The 15,752-nt window shown below is 44.1% G+C and overlaps 1 protein-coding gene across 1 annotated transcript in view; it reads left to right on the top strand.

Annotated features, from left to right (window-relative positions):
• tmem132e (transmembrane protein 132E) overlaps positions 1 to 14,515 on the top strand; it is a 167,574-nt gene extending 153,059 nt beyond the window's left edge. The window contains exons 8-9 of the mRNA XM_056284913.1: positions 8,888 to 9,082; positions 13,427 to 14,515. Coding sequence (XP_056140888.1) covers positions 8,888 to 9,082; positions 13,427 to 14,515 — 1,284 coding nt within the window. The remainder of the gene's footprint in view (positions 1 to 8,887; positions 9,083 to 13,426) is intronic.
• Positions 14,516 to 15,752: the final 1,237 nt, after the last annotated feature.

Raw genomic sequence — 15,752 nt, 5'->3', positions numbered from 1 at the left:
GCAGCGACCAGGACACATACCCACGTCCGGCTTCCCACCCACAGACATGGCCAATTGTGTCTGTAGGGACGCCCGACCAAGCCAGAGGTAACACAGGGATTCGAACCGCCAATCCCTGTGTTAGTAGGTAACGGAATAGACCGCTATGCTACCTGGACACCAAGCCCCACCTTTCAATGAACTTCAACATTCTAGGTAAACCTGGAAAACTTGTCTCCTTCCTTTTTCCTCATTTTTTCTGCCTCCTCATCTACAGGCATCCAAATTTCACTAAATTCATCAAGTCGAGGTTTAACTCATAAGAGTTTTATAAAGCCCCTAGATGTCTCTTTTCTGACAAATACAAACTGCTGACTTGTAGCACGCTGGTCTGCTATAAATAATTTTTTCAGTCTGTCAATTGGATCCACTTAGATGTTGGAGATCTTTCATCCCTGTGTCGGTTTCATTAACCTAAACACAGCGGTAAACCACAGGCAACCCATCCTGTTTTTCATCAATGTCCAAGCTTCCTGGAGCAATCCTTTATGCAGGTGTGTCATCACAAATGGAAATGCAACAGGCCCCATTAAAAGCATTGCAGAAAAAGGCAAAAGGGGAAGGGGGTTGCAGCCTCTCATCATCTATCACTACCGATGAAAAGGAGCTCTGCTTTTCACCTTGATTACTTGCTGTGCCAATCACCATGAAACAAAGCTCCGCTATAAAGCCTAACGCAAAGTTGTTGTGATAGTGGAAAAGTGAGTGATCCATCATCCAACTGTGCTTTCTTCATGAAAACTTTAACATTTGTGTCAATCTCACCCCTCGGGCTTTTGCCTGTGCAGTTGTGTGTGTGGGGGGGGGGTTGCATATGCGTGTCTGTGGGATGACCAGTGAACCATAACTCTCCTTTCTGGCACATTAATCCATCAGATCCAAACATTATGCACATGGAAGTGGACCCTGACAGCACAGTTTAGTAAGCAGGATAAGATTCAAGTCTGCTCCCTCAGTGAAAGCATGCTGCCCATCACGTTGCATGCAAGCGTGTTGCGAGGCAGTATAAAAAGGGGCAAGAAAAAGTCATTTCACACCTACTTTTTGTCATTCAGACCCTTTAAGAATTTGTGAAAAACTAGGGTTATCAGGTGAGAAGCTCTATCATCTCTATCCTACACCTAGGACTACTGGGGCTAACGGAAACTTGAGATCCCTAGAAAAAATTAAATAAAACCCACTTGATCTTTAATTAGTCTTACCAATTAGACCTTAGCACATTGTTGATCTACCAAGGCTGTCCAGACATGAGGTGACATATCGCTCAAGTTTCTGGTGTTAAGGCATCCGGGTAGCATAGTGGCCTATTCGGTTGCCTGCCAACACGGAGATCGCCAGATCGAATCCCCTTGTTACCTCCGGCTTTGTCAGGCATCCCTACAGAGACAGTTGGCCGTGTCTGTGGGTAGGAAGCCAGATGTGGGTATGTGTCCTGGTCGCTGCACTAGCACCTCCTCTGGTTGGTTGGGGCGCCTGTTCAGGGGGACTGGGGGAAAGAGCGTGATCCTCCCAAGCGCTACGTCCCCCTGGTGAAACTCCTCACTGTCAGGTGAAAAGAAGCGGCTGGTGACTCCACATGTATCAGAGGAGGCATGCGGTAGTCTGCAGCCCTCCCCGGATTGGCAGAGGGGGTGGAGCAGTGACCGGGATGGCTCGGGAGAGTGGGGTAATTGGACAGGTACAATTGGGGAGAAAAGGGGGGGGAAAATTTAAAAAAAAAAGTTTCTGGTGTTAACAGCTTGTGGGTGTGTTCTGTGTTTTATTTTTGTTACTTGTTTTTTTGTTGTTTGTTTGTTTTTGTTTGTTTCTTTTCGCTTTCTTCTATTAGCTCCAATATGCTTACAACATTTGAGCTAGTAGCTAGATATGCGGTTTATTCATGTGTAATCTAACAGTGCATTTATTGTTCGTGTCACCTTTCTTGGTATTCTATGTTTTATCAAATAGGAGAAAAATAGTTACTAAAGTTAACAGAATATTGCTGAATGTCGGGAATCCATAGACTATAATGATGAGCTTCTCATCCATTTTTGTTTTAGCAGGAACTTGGAGGAGGGAACCAAATTTAGTAAGAAGTAAAACACTTGAATCTGATTGGCTACTGCTGGGTGATATGTTGCCCAGATCGTCCAAAACTTCAGCATTTCTCAACTTTTCATCCTTTTTACAGTTTGCCATCCTGTCCTTAAAGGACCACTTCACCGATTTTCAACCTTATCTCTCTCTGTTTGAATTTGGGATATAGTGTGAAACATGTCTGCGGTTGTTGCTAACGTTCTCTGTGTCTCTAGGCCGTAGTTGCAAAATCTGTTCTTCCGGCACCAGTGTCATTATTTGACGCATCAGTGACATAATTGGTGAAAAGGAAGAAGTATGGGCAAGTTCAGCTTGGATTTCTAGCCTCTAGTCTTCTAGTCTTCCTTGTTCTCTTCACCTTGTATTGCAAACGAGCTGTCATTTCCAACATCGAAAATGGCATCCTAAAATATGAGTGCAGAGGATCTTATGGACGAGGATACATTTTACATTGTTTTGGCTGACTCGGATACTCAACCGTATTTGTTTGAGCCAGAGTATATGGCCGAAGAAATGCATCAGAGAGAGGCCGAGGCTGCTGCTGCAGTAGCTGAGCAAGAGGATATGGCGGGATGGGGCGTCCAGGTAGCGTAGCAGTATACTTCATTGCCTACCAACACAGAGATCGCTGGTTCGAATCACCATGTTACCTCCGGCTTGGTCGGGCATCCCAACAGACATGATTGGCCATGTCTGTGGGTTGAAAGCCAGATGTGTCCTGGTCACTGCACTAGCACCTCCTCTGGTCAGTCGGGGCGCCTGTTCAGGGAGGAGGGGGAACTGAGGGTGATAGCATGATCCTCCCATATGCTACGTCCCCCTGGTGAAATGCTTCACTATCAGGTGAAAAGAAGCGGCTGGCGACTCCACATGTATCGGAGGAGGCATGTGGTAGTCTGTAGCCCTCCCCGCATCAGCAGAGGGGGTGGAGCAGAGGTCGGGATGGCTCGGAAGAGTGGAGTAATTGGCCGTATAAAACTGGGGAACGAAAAAAAAGCGGCTATGGCGGGCGGCAACCATCCAGAACCTCAGCTGCTGAGAGCAAACATTGACTGGTGGTGACGTTACTCAAATTGCCCTCCGATGACAACAGAAACGGAGTCATTCTGCTGCAATGAATTCCAGCGTGGGCAGTTGTTGCTTGATGCTGTCACTGATGCCAACCCTGAGACAGCCTGTGTTTGTGTTATTATGGATGAAAGGTTTACTCCTCACATGGACCGTTGTATGTTGGATATTTTCTTCAGGATCCCAAAAATAAACTGGAAAAGACAACCAAGACCAGCAGGGTTGGCAGATGACCACTGAGTGAGTGTGCTATGTTTTGGCCTACAAAGTAATAACGAGAGGCTGATGTGGTGATACATGGCAATGTTGGACAAGTGGTTTTCTCAACATGTTTGTACTGATTGCATAGCAACCTCTTGTTAGACAGATAAATTCTATAATATATTTTCCCACATCTCACTAAATTTCCTGTTGCAAGCAGATTACCCTGTCATCTGGCCAAAACATCGCCCAGTGTATCACCCTGATGTTATTTGTTGTCTTCACTAAGGTAACTTGTAATTACAATGACCGCCGTGTTAACGACCAAAACCGGCAATGTAACAAAAGTTTCATGTGCTAATTGCCGTGCATATTAAACCGATCACCAGTTTCGGTTGTTGTGCAACTCTGGTGTTTATAAGGTTTGGGATACCCGCAGTCAGCTGAGACTGATGAAGTCACATAGATGAGTGATGAAATTTTCAGGGCGAGCAACAGAGGAGGGATCGCTCTGTCTCCCAAGATGGACAACGTGCAATGGATGCCGTGTTTACACAATTTACAGAATACAACATCAAAAGAGGACAACAGAATTACAATGGAACTATAAAATTCATGAAGAATATGATGAGGAGGATGCCAAGAAGTGTACAGATGCCACCGGAACAGCCCAGGACCCAAGCCACGCGACCAGCATCACCATTTAAAAAAAAGAAGAAAAGAATAGTCACACATCTTAGTGAGAGGAGGATATAACATTGAAACAGGATAACAAAATTATATGGATTTATAAGATATATAAAAAGAAAATGTGATGAGAGGGATGCCAAGCAGCGTTCAGGTGGCGACCACCGTCACTAAGAAAACCTGGGAGGAGGACTGACTACACGTGCACACAAGGGAGACTCACGTCACACCATTCACAGAAGAAGAGAAAGGAGAAGACATCATTCAGAGAGAGAGAAAAGACATGTGAGAGAAGAGAACAGTTTGCAGTAGTCATGATCAATTAAGTCATAGCTGCTAACATTACAGTATATGATCAGTACTTGTAGATTCCTGATGAATAACCACCTTCTTTCTTGTCTTTTACTCTCTGCAAAGTATGATGTGCAATATGCTAAATATTGATTTGAAAATTGAATAACACATTGTAATGTGTTGGTTTGAATAAAGCTGTTCTCTCTCTCTCTCTCTCTCTCTCTCTCTCTCTCTCTCTCTCTATATATATATATATATATATATATATATGTGTGTGTGTGTGTGTGTGTATATATATGTATGTATACATACATACACACACAAACTTGGATGGTTTATTTTCACACTAAAGACTATCAAAGTTTGCTGCAGGTACACCGATGTCAGGTGCATGCAAAATCATACCTACTGGCTTATCCAGAGATCCTTCACTTCAGAGGCAAGATGCATTGCATTTTCTTCCAAAACAGGGCAGGTTTTTTGTTATTTTGTTTTTTGGAGGGGGGGGTGATACATGGTTAAAAATAAACCATTTGTGGCAGAATGGGAAAGCTGTTGACTTGGAGTGGGTTTTCTAAGTGAGATGGAATAAGTGCTTTAAAAACCTATTTCACCTTGTTGTGGAAACAGGGCAGTTGAACGGAGCTTGTTATGCACTTATTTAAATCCAAGCATTTAGTAAAAAAAAAATTGTAAAGACCAAAAAAAGATGAAATATAAATGCAAAATACAAAATGTTTATAATGTTTTTGAAAAGCAAAGTTTCAGTAAATGCCAGGGTTCCCTCCATGGCCAAGATGTGTTATTTCAAAGGTAACTACATCTATCTGCAACCTGGCCTGGCTGCCTGAAAAGACATTCTGAAGAACGCCCGTTTCAAACTCAGTGACCATGCCAGATTTTGCAATTAGAATCAGAAATACTTTATTAAGCCCCGAGGGGATACTGGGTCAAGTTACAGTTGCTCACGTTCTAGAAGAGAAAATAAATCGAAGCATTAGTGAAATTATAAGAAAAATTGAAAATAAATATGTGCATTATACTACAATATATAACTGTATATAGAAAAATAAGAAATGTGTAAAAATATGTGCAGAATATGAATGCAGTACTAATGCAGTATAAATATACACCACAGTATTGCACAGTTCAAATATTTGTCCCTGTTGTAGTCATTGCTGCAAAATGCAAAGAGCATACCCAAAGATTTCCCAGTACTGGTGTCGGTGCGTTCTCATCTTATTTGGGTTTGTTTTTCTTTTTTTTTAATGTTTTAATTGCTCAGAGTCATTCTTTGCACCCCTCAACATCTGTTGGTAATCAGTGGTTGTTTACACTTAGTCCCTCCTCTCCTCTTTCTGTAGATGTCACATCCAGGCATGATACAATGAGAAGGCATGTTATCAATGAACTAATCCAATTCAGTTTAGGTAATTTTTCAGTTTTCTGATCGAAGAGTGAATATTTTTTATTCCCCCCCCCTTTTTTTCTCTTCAATTGTATCCGGCCAATTACCCCACTCTTCCGAGCCGTCCCGGCCGCTGTTCAGCCCCCTCTGCCGATCTGGGGAGGGCTGCCTCCTCCAATACACGTGGAGTCGCCAGCCGCTTCTTTTCACCTGACAGTGAGGAATATCACCAAGGGGACGTAGCGCGTGGGAGGATTACCTGTTCTTCCAGTTCCACCTTCCCATCGAACAGGCATCCCGACTGACCAGAAGAGGCGCTAGTGCAGCAACCAGGACACACACCCACATCCGGCTTCCCACCCACAGACATGGCCAATTATGTCTGTAGGGACGCCCGACCAAGCCGGAGGTAACAAGGGGATTCGAACTGGCGATCCCCGTGTTGGGAGGCAGAAGAGTAAATATTTAAAGACGTCGTTCCTTGTACACAGAGCTGCAAGATACACCTGCCTGGGCAGGGTTTGGGTGTCAGAAGTTCATGTGCAATGCATCCTGGGACATGTAAGCCCTGCCGGCACTGCTCGGCGACCAAGAATACTTGGATTTCTCAGTCAATATAGCACACGCTGAAGATTGTATTGCTTCAATTGACTACATTTGCACTCAACACTGATTGTACGACATCCACATAAAAAAAATGTACCTTTAATACCCAAATCCCCCTTGGTTCCCGCAACAACCGTTCTCTTTGAAAGTGAATCGAGTCTGGCAATGAGTTGCTGTGTGTCTAACAGTCTAAACAGTCTCAAACACACCTTTAGACTTGGCCTACATTTCACCCCCAAATTTCTAACTTTTTTTTATCAGTCTCAGCAACAACTGGCTAATGTTACACTGACTCATTGGCTTGAAAGGGCATCATCATCTGTTTAGTGGCTACATTGTAGCAGCAATCAGAGAGAGGAATGTCCCTAGATGGCTTAAGTGGCTCCACTCAGCACTATATTTATTATATTCTATCAGGAATTGAGAGACTTAACTTTGCAAAAAGACTTCCACCACAAGCTGAAGACAGTGTCCAAGTTCCCACTCGTCTTGCCATAGCTGTGGTGTCAAATTATATTTTATGGATGTCCTCAGCACGGAGTTCAGCTTGTTCCATTTGAAAAAGAGTAATAATGTAAGTGGGGTACAAATGCCATTCCTCTGCTATGGAGGGCTTTCTTAGGAAAGAAGGAAAGGCTAGGGGAGTAAAAGTCTGTAATAAAAAAAGATTAGCAGACTGATGCACTCTGAGTGGATTGTGTGTGTGTGGGCGCACGTGCACGTATGGAGGTAGTGGTGGGAAGTTAATAATTTTGAGCACAGTTGAAAGAGAAATGTTTTGAGACCAACTCAGTTATTCTGGAGACATGCAAATGCGCTTAATGATGATGATGGATTACATTTATATAGCGCTTTATCTCGATATCCAAAGTGCTCACAGGCGGAAACTCACTTCAACCACCACCAATGTGTAGCATCCACCTGGGTGATGCACGGCAGCCGTTTTGCACCAGACGGAGGGAATCATTGAGCGAATACATGGGGGGGATGGTTAGGTGGCCAGATGGAGAGAGCCAGGTTGGGTATTTTGCCTGGATACCCTACTCTTTGCGATAAGTGCCATGGGACTTTTAATGACCACAGTGAGTTGGGATCTCGGTTTAACGTCTCACCCGAAGGACGGCATCTCCTACAGCACAATGTCCCCTTCACCGCACTGGGATTTTCACAAGGATCAGAGGGAAAACTGCTCCCTACTGGCCCACCACTTCCAGCAGCAACTTATTTTCCCAGGAGGTCTCCCATCCAAGTACTAGCCAAGCCCATACCTGCTTAGCTTGTATCATGCGGCAGAGCCAGGGTACATGTTGGTATGGCTGCCAGCTTGTTTCTACTGTTTATTTGGCAAAGGACACAATCTCCTTTTCATGACAAATTACATTGCACCATAATCACATGGAAAAGCTGTGACAGTCATGAAGGAAATATTGGGGGGAAGCGCAGCATGCATGTGACAAGACAGCTATGATGTTAACAAAAACACAGGTTGTATTTTTTTGGGGGGTTTTTTTGTTACAGTAAGTGTCCATATAGCCATCAGAGATTGAAGTATTAAAGCCGTCAAGCAAATAACATATTTTTTTATTTTAAATTGCATCAGCCAGGATACTTGCAGTAGATCCAAATTTTTTTCTGTGAGAGTAAAAACTGAAATTTACAGTCTGCAGATGGCAACATTTGAAAACTAGCAACGTCTACTTTTTTACAGATCTATTGGTTCTCCTTCTGAAAGATTTAGTTAATAATTGGGGACGCATGTCAGAGCATCCACACCCTCCACTGCTCTTACATAGCCTTCTTAATTTCCCACTGGCAAACCCATCAAAATACTCAAGTATTTCCTCATATGACTGAAAAAAATATAAAGTCGATGCTTCTCCAAATTGCCCTTTCCACTTTGTTAAAGTCCCTCATGACCTCTGGCTTCAATTGAAAGGGAGAATGACCATCTTTTAAAGGTGGCTCAAAATACGGGGTGAAAAGGCCTGTCAAAAGCCATGAAGACGGATTGCCAGCGTTTTAAGGTTTTTTACCTTTTGTTTGTTTTTTTTTTCTGTTACATCTAATGGCACTTTGATGGACTCAATTGTTTCACACCAACTATCACTTGGCGAAGATTGTGGTGGATGCTATAGATTGTGTCTTGATGAGCAGTTGTCAACAAGTCGGCTCTCTTGGATTCAAGATGTTCTTTCCACCCTGGAACAAACAACAGCACAATGTGCTCGGACTCAAAATTAGCTTTTGATGGGGTTTATAGATACCGCAGGACAATAAACCTGTTATCTAGTCTCCACTTAAATGATATCCTGCTGTCTTGCCAAAAAAAAAAAAAAACCAATAAAGAACCATCCTTCTCTCTCTCTCTCTCTCTCTCTCTCTCTCTCTCTCTCTCTCTCTCTCTCTCTCTCTCTCTCTCTCTCTCTCTCTCTCTCTCTCTCTCTCTCTCTCTCTCTCTCTCTCTCTCTCTCTCTCTCTCTCTCTCTCTCTCTCTCTCTCTGTTCCTAGGTTGAGTCTCCATTGGCTGTGGATGCAGTATTGGGAGAATCACCGTTCGCAGTCACAGATGATAAAGTGTCCATCTCAGAGCTGCGTGTGCATGCTATCTCTGGCCTGAGCCTGTCACTCCAGCCCAGCCCCGGAAACAGTCACACCATGGTTGCTAAGGCAACCGGCCTGCAGACGCTCACGACTCCCAAACAGGTCATTTATCGCTCAATCGCAAACATTGAATCAACACTGTTGAATATTAACTTTGTTCAGAAAAATAATTTATTATATATAGGGTTTTAAAAAAAAAGCACCTTTTGAAGGACCAGATAGTGTTGTAGTATTCGAGTGTGGAGTCAGTCTCAGGCCCAGTCTTAATTCACATTTTGAAAGTCTCCATCTCCATCTTGACTTCACAGTATAATGACTCAGACTGAACTCGGTCTCTGACCGAGTGGACTTGTGATAATTTTTTCAAAAGACTAAATTAGTTTTTTTTTTTACTTTTAACTAACCTTTTTGAGTTATTAATTTATGTGTCTGAAACATTGGAAAATTGGAATCTTAAACATTACTTCCTTGGCAGAGGAGAAAAAAAATAAGCCTTGGGACGTCCAGGTAGCGTAGCAGCCTATTCCATTGCCTATCAACACGGGGCTCGTCTGCTCAAATCCCCATGTTACCTCCGGCTTGGTCAGGTGTCCCTACAGACACAATTGGCCGTGTCTGCTGGTGGGAAGCTGGATGTGTGTATGTGTCCTGGTCGCTGCACTAGCACCTCCTCTGGTCGGTCGGGGTGCCTGTTCAGGGGGGAGGGGGAACTGGAAGGAATAGTGTGATCCTCCAGCACGCAACGTCCCCCTGGTGAAACTCCTCATTGTCAGGTGAAAAGAAGCGACTGGCGACTCCACATGTATCGGAGGAGGCATGTGGTAGTCTGCAGCCCTCCCCGGATCGGCAGAGGGGGTGGAGCAGCGACTGGGACGGCACAGAAGAGTGAGGTGATTGGACGGGTACAATTGGGGAGAAAAAAGGGAGGGGGGGGACAGAAAAAAAAGCCTCATTCAGTATTATTATGTATTATATTAGTGCTACAGATACAGCCGTGGTGTTTCATTGGATTTGCACTGTTCTGGTGTCAGCCTTTACATAGGATTTGGCTCCATTGGTCTTGATATGGACTGGACTTGCCACGGTAAAGACTTGACTCAGACTAGATAAGCTTCAGTCTCATGCTTTGTCCACACGTACACGGGTATTTTTGAAAACGTAGCTTTTTCTGTGCATTTTGCAAATCAGACTCGCCCCCATCAAGAGTCGGTCTGGACTTGTTCTCACCCTGATTGGTCTTGACTGCAAGGCTAACACCAGAAAACTGAATTTCACACCATACTGTACTCCATTTACATGTAAGAATAACCAGAGTGTTTTACTACCTTTGTTAGGCAGTAAAAATTAATCCTTGGCCTATTCTTGCAAAAATAATCCTTAATTCCCTGAGTCAACTAACATCTGTTTGTTTTTCCTCTCTCTCCAGCAGTAAAGCCCAGTTTAATTGCATAATTACTCCCAGTGGTTATAATACTAGTATCCAGGTGGACTCAGATAGCCATTTTGTTGGTCACTTTGGAGGATTGGTATATTATTTTCATGCCAGATCTCTTCAACTCCAGCCAGAATTGTTAAATTGGATGGCAGATTAAAGTGCTGTTGCTTTACTAATAAATAGCCTAGTTATGGTGTTTTAACCCTAGCTACATTATTTGCCAAGCCTGGAAAAACACTTCTTATTAAAAAGGAAAAAATAAAGACCCCCAAGGTGAATTGCACTTGACAAGCAAGAAGCAGAGGGGCATCTTGTGTCACAGAGGAGTGTGTGCTGCTTCTCTACCTCGTTGTGTTGACAATGGTACAGTGGGCATAGGAATCTTTTGCAGCCCCTGTAAAGATTTAATTGGCACTGGTCCCTGACCAAGAGAGGTGTGTGTGTGTGTGTGTGTGTGTGTGTGTGTGTGTGTGTGTGTGTGTGTGTGTGTGTGTGTGTGTGTGTGTGTGTGCCAGTAGTTTGCCCTTCCAGTGGCCTGCTAGCTGCCAAAAATCCAACAACCACATCAAGCATGAGTGAAAGAGAAGCCAGCATTAAATTCCGATTTTTCTTGCTTTCTGCTTCTTGGCCACCTTGATATTTAATTATTGTAATGTATTGTCCTAAGTGGTCTCCAAGGCTTGGCCATAAAAGGCAGCCAGTCCTTCTGCCAGCACAGCTCTCAGAGGAAGCAACGTGTGGGCTCTTTCAAGCTTTGATGCTGTTTCACAGGGAAACTTTTTTATGCTTCCAGTTATTCTAGAAATGAATTGAAAGGGCTAAAACAAGTACAGGTGGAGGTGGGCAATCTGAGCCTTTCCACGCCGTTTCCTTTCCCCATTTAACCAAGTTCAGCCACTTTAATTGTTTTATGTGTGAGTGCCAAGCCAGTATGCAGTATCTCAACTTAATACTCAGACACATTTGCTAATGTAACATGTTTTTAATGAAATAAATAAGCTTTCATAAGATGAGCACTGCAGGTTTGAGGAGTCTTATAATTACAGTGTATTACTAGGAGATATTCTAAAAGATATTATATATTCTATTCTGTATAGCTGTTTATGCTGAATTTCTGCTGTCATTAATGTCCTGTCACTATAAAGCATGAACTAAACCAAGATAGGCAGCCGGCATTACCATGCTCCACAATATTACACACATTAATTTTTGGATACACACAGATAACATTAATTTAAGAGGAGGGTTGTGTCGACGGTTCAGTGGGCTAAGATGACTCAAATGGACCTATAATGCACAAATCTCGCAAGCCTCATTTGATTTTTTGACACTAGCCCGAAGAGGAAGGTTTCTCTTTTTTGGTATTCTCTTTTCTCATCACAGCCCAATAAAACAAAATGATCTTCTCCAAGAGCATGACATTAAGCTTTTTGTGTTGAATCAATGCAGCATAAGATGCGGTTACTGCTGAATATATTTGAAGTACTTTGTCAGTGTCATAACACCCCCACTTTGCCGTTTTGTCTGTGTCACCCAGATCGCACTGGAATAGACTCATGAGAGCATGGATGCCAAACTCAATGTATTATTTAAATCTGTGCTTATCAAAGGCTCCCTTTGTGGTGGCAAACTGGGAAAATAAAGGCCTGGCTCTGACTGGAATATCGCTGTCTTTGCTTTCTCACACACGGCGTGGACCGGAGTATTTTTCAAGACCTTCCCGACAGAGTCTGGATAAGCCTATCTCAGTAAGAGAGAAAAGTACTATTTTTATAACCCACTCCAAAACTGGGGGCTCTTTTCTGTGGACAATTTTTCCTTGTTTGTCACCGAGCTGACAACAAAGGCTACCTACCCTTGGAAGGCTCAGTATTGTGTTGACCACATGGGCACGTGTCGAGCTTTCTCTGAGGGGCGTCCATGTGGCGTGGCGGTCTATTCCGTTGCCTACCGACACAGGGATCTCCAGTTCAAATCCCCCTGTTACATCCGGCTTGGTCGGGCATCCCGACAGACACAATTGGCCGTGTCTGCAGGTGGGAAGCCAGATGTGGGTATGTGTCCTGGTCACTGCACTAGCGCCTGCTCTGGTCGGTCGGGGCGCCTGTTCTTGGGGGAGGGGGAACTAGGGGGAATGGCATGATCCTCTCACGCGCTACGTCCCCCTGGTGAAACTCTTCACTGCCAGGTGAAAAGAAGCGGCTGGCGACTCCACATGTATCAGAGGAGACATGTGGTAGTCTACAGCCCTCCCGGATCGGCAGAGGGGGTGGAACAGCTCGGAAGAGTGAGGTAATTGGCCAAGTACAACTGGGGAGAAAAAGGGGAGGGGAAAAAAAAAGATTTGTGTGAGGCAGATGAGCGCTGTCATGTAATGAGTACACAGGCACCAATGTACCCATGCTTTTATACATTTATTTTTATCCCACCTCAGCTTCAGTGGACAGCTGACTGAAAATAGTGGAGAGAGAGAGGACAACATGTGACAAAGGTTGTGAGATTAGAACTAATATGGCACTCTAGGAGGACACTGCACCTTAACCACAGTGTGCTGTGAAGCACTGCTGTGTTGTTGCCTGCAGGACAACAGTCATCACTGCCACCAGAACCCCCACTGCCCTCCCCTCCACGCTCCTCCTTGCTTTAAAGTGGTTTGCTGGTGTACGCATCAGAGGCAGTTCGTCTGTGTGTGTCAAAGCTTGTACTGAGCAGAGAGGGTGCTGCTGATGTTCAGAGACACTCTAGAGGTTTACGGACTGGAGCAAGTCCAAAACTTCAAAGGCTCAATTGGGCACAGATATTCAAATCACAGGCAAGGCCATGAAAGAATGGCATCTGAACCACCAAAATGTCCTTTTGAGAGATATAAACACAAGCTAGATTCACAGCTATTCAGCAACGAAAAATGCTGTTTTGATACTTTGATATTAATTGTGTTGTTTCCTTGTAGAAAATTGTAAACATACATTTACAACATTCCATTTGCAATGCCTTTTTTTTTCTTTCGACAGGAGGCCAGCTTGTCTATTTGGATGTGCTTCAGTGATAATACAGCAGCTCCTCTCACCTATTTTGACCCGAAAGACTACAACCTTAATGCTTCTACACTGGATGACAAGCTGGTATCTGTATCCCAAGAGCCTCAGCAGCGCTGGCCGGTGGTGGTAGCAGAAGGGGAAGGATCTGGGGATATGGTGCGCCTGGAGATGACCATCTGTGAGGCCTGCCAGAAGACCAAGCGCAAAAGCGTCATTGCATCTGCTGCTGTCTTCATCAAAGTCCGCTTGGGCCCAGAAGAGGATTCTGAGGAAGAGGCAAACACCGATGGCGAGATTGAGCTGGCTCCCGTCACCAGACGGCCAATTATTGATCCCAATGTTGGTGGGCGAATTTATGAGACATCTAATGAGCAGCCTGCCAGTGTTCCCATAGATTACACTAATTTTCCTACTATTAGCAACCAGGAGAGACCGACCGAGGGAGAAGAGGAGGAGGAGGAGGAGGAGGAGGAGGACGATGACTTTGTCCACTCGCCACGTAACATGACCGACCTGGAGATTGGCATGTATGCTCTGCTAGGGGTCTTCTGCCTGGCCATTTTGGTCTTTCTCATCAATTGCATCGTCTTCGTACTGAAATACCGACACAAGCGGATCCCGCCTGAGGGTCAGGCCAACATGGACCACTCCCACCACTGGGTGTTCCTGGGAAACGGCCAGCCTCTGAGGACCCAGGGTGACCTCTCACCGCAGCAGGTGGAAAGCCCAAGCAACCCCTTAGAAGGTGTACAGACTTGCTGCCACGGGGACCACCACAGCAGTGGCAGTTCTCAGACCAGTGTTCAGAGCCAGGTACATGGGCGAGGCGATGGCAGCTCCGGCGGCTCCACGAAGGAGAACGGTGAGGAGGCCAGCTCACCCACCTCCAAGCGCAAGAGAGTGAAGTTTACCACCTTTACCACCCTACCCACAGAGGACCTGCCCTACAACTCTATCCCCATAGCAGACGAAGAGGACATTCAATGGGTCTGCCAGGACATGGGTTTCCAAGACCCTGAGGAACTGCATGACTACATGCGTAGAATAAAGGAAATAGCCTGAGATAAGATGGTGCAGTGTGAGGCACCACACTCAGCTTTCTAAAAAAAAAGAAAAAAAAGAATAAAATAAACATTCCTTTCTATTTTTCTCTTTTTTCACTTGAGTGAAAGATAATGTTTCACAAACAAACAGGCCAACTGTCATTTTGTGTTTTTTTTCCTGTCTTTTTTTGCACAGTGATGTTATCCCATACATGCTCACATTTTTCAGAAACAAAAATAACAAAAACAAAAAACAAATGCAAAGGAAGCCAAAGACTAGACCAGAGGATCTCAGCCAGGAGAAAAAACGGCTTTCAGGAGATTCCCTCTGTGTGGGGTGGAGGGAAGTGTCTAAGTGTGTATGTTTCATTGGAAACATGATGAGAGCTGCTGTTCGTTCATTCGAGGGGAATGAGATAGCAAGCCTGTTATATTGACAGGAAGGGGATCTGGTATTGGCTTTGTTTTTGCTGGTTTATCAAAACTCTTAAGTACCTACTCCAGACAAAGAGGCCTTTGATGAACAAAAAAACTGTCAAAGATTCTCATGAATGCTGTGTTGTTTTTTCTTTGCTTCTCTTTCTTCTTTTTTTTTTGCCAGGAATGCATCTGATTAATGGGGGGGGGGTCCCGTTTTTCCATTGCCGTTCTTGGTGCAGCACTCTCATGGTTTGTATTCATATTCATTCCTTACAGTTTTCTACATTTCATAGGCAGCCAAAAGCAGTGCCCTACTACTAGTTTATCTGGTCCTGAGCAAATCCAATGCCTTATAAAATGGTCACAGCTCACTACACGTATCAACGCAAACACTATGTTTTCTCACTGTGGTTAGAAGTAGTGTAATACTGATTCTCAGACATGTAGTATGAAAAGAGAAGAGCTTGTATAATTGTGAGGATCTCTGACATTCTTTGCATGTAAAGAAATCTAGAGGCACAATCAGAATCTTTTTTTCCAAAGTTGTAAATGTTTGTATTGTAATTATGTAATCATTGTTCCACATTACTAGAGTAAATATGCCATCATGCTTTACACGCATGCCATGTCAGGCCTAAATACATACATACATGTATACATACATACACTGATGAGTCAAAACATTTATGACCACTCAGGTGAACTGAATAACGATCATCTACAAACAAGGGCACATGTCAAAGTCCGGGTAGATTAGATGGTAAGCGAACAATCAGTTCTTGTAGTCAACATGTTGGGTGCAGGAGTAAAGACCTGAGCGCCTTTGACAAGAGCCA

Source organism: Lampris incognitus, chromosome 8 (assembly GCF_029633865.1).
Source record: "Lampris incognitus isolate fLamInc1 chromosome 8, fLamInc1.hap2, whole genome shotgun sequence".
NCBI classification, from domain to species: domain Eukaryota; kingdom Metazoa; phylum Chordata; class Actinopteri; order Lampriformes; family Lampridae; genus Lampris; species Lampris incognitus.
This window is presented reverse-complemented; position numbering and strand designations above follow the sequence as displayed.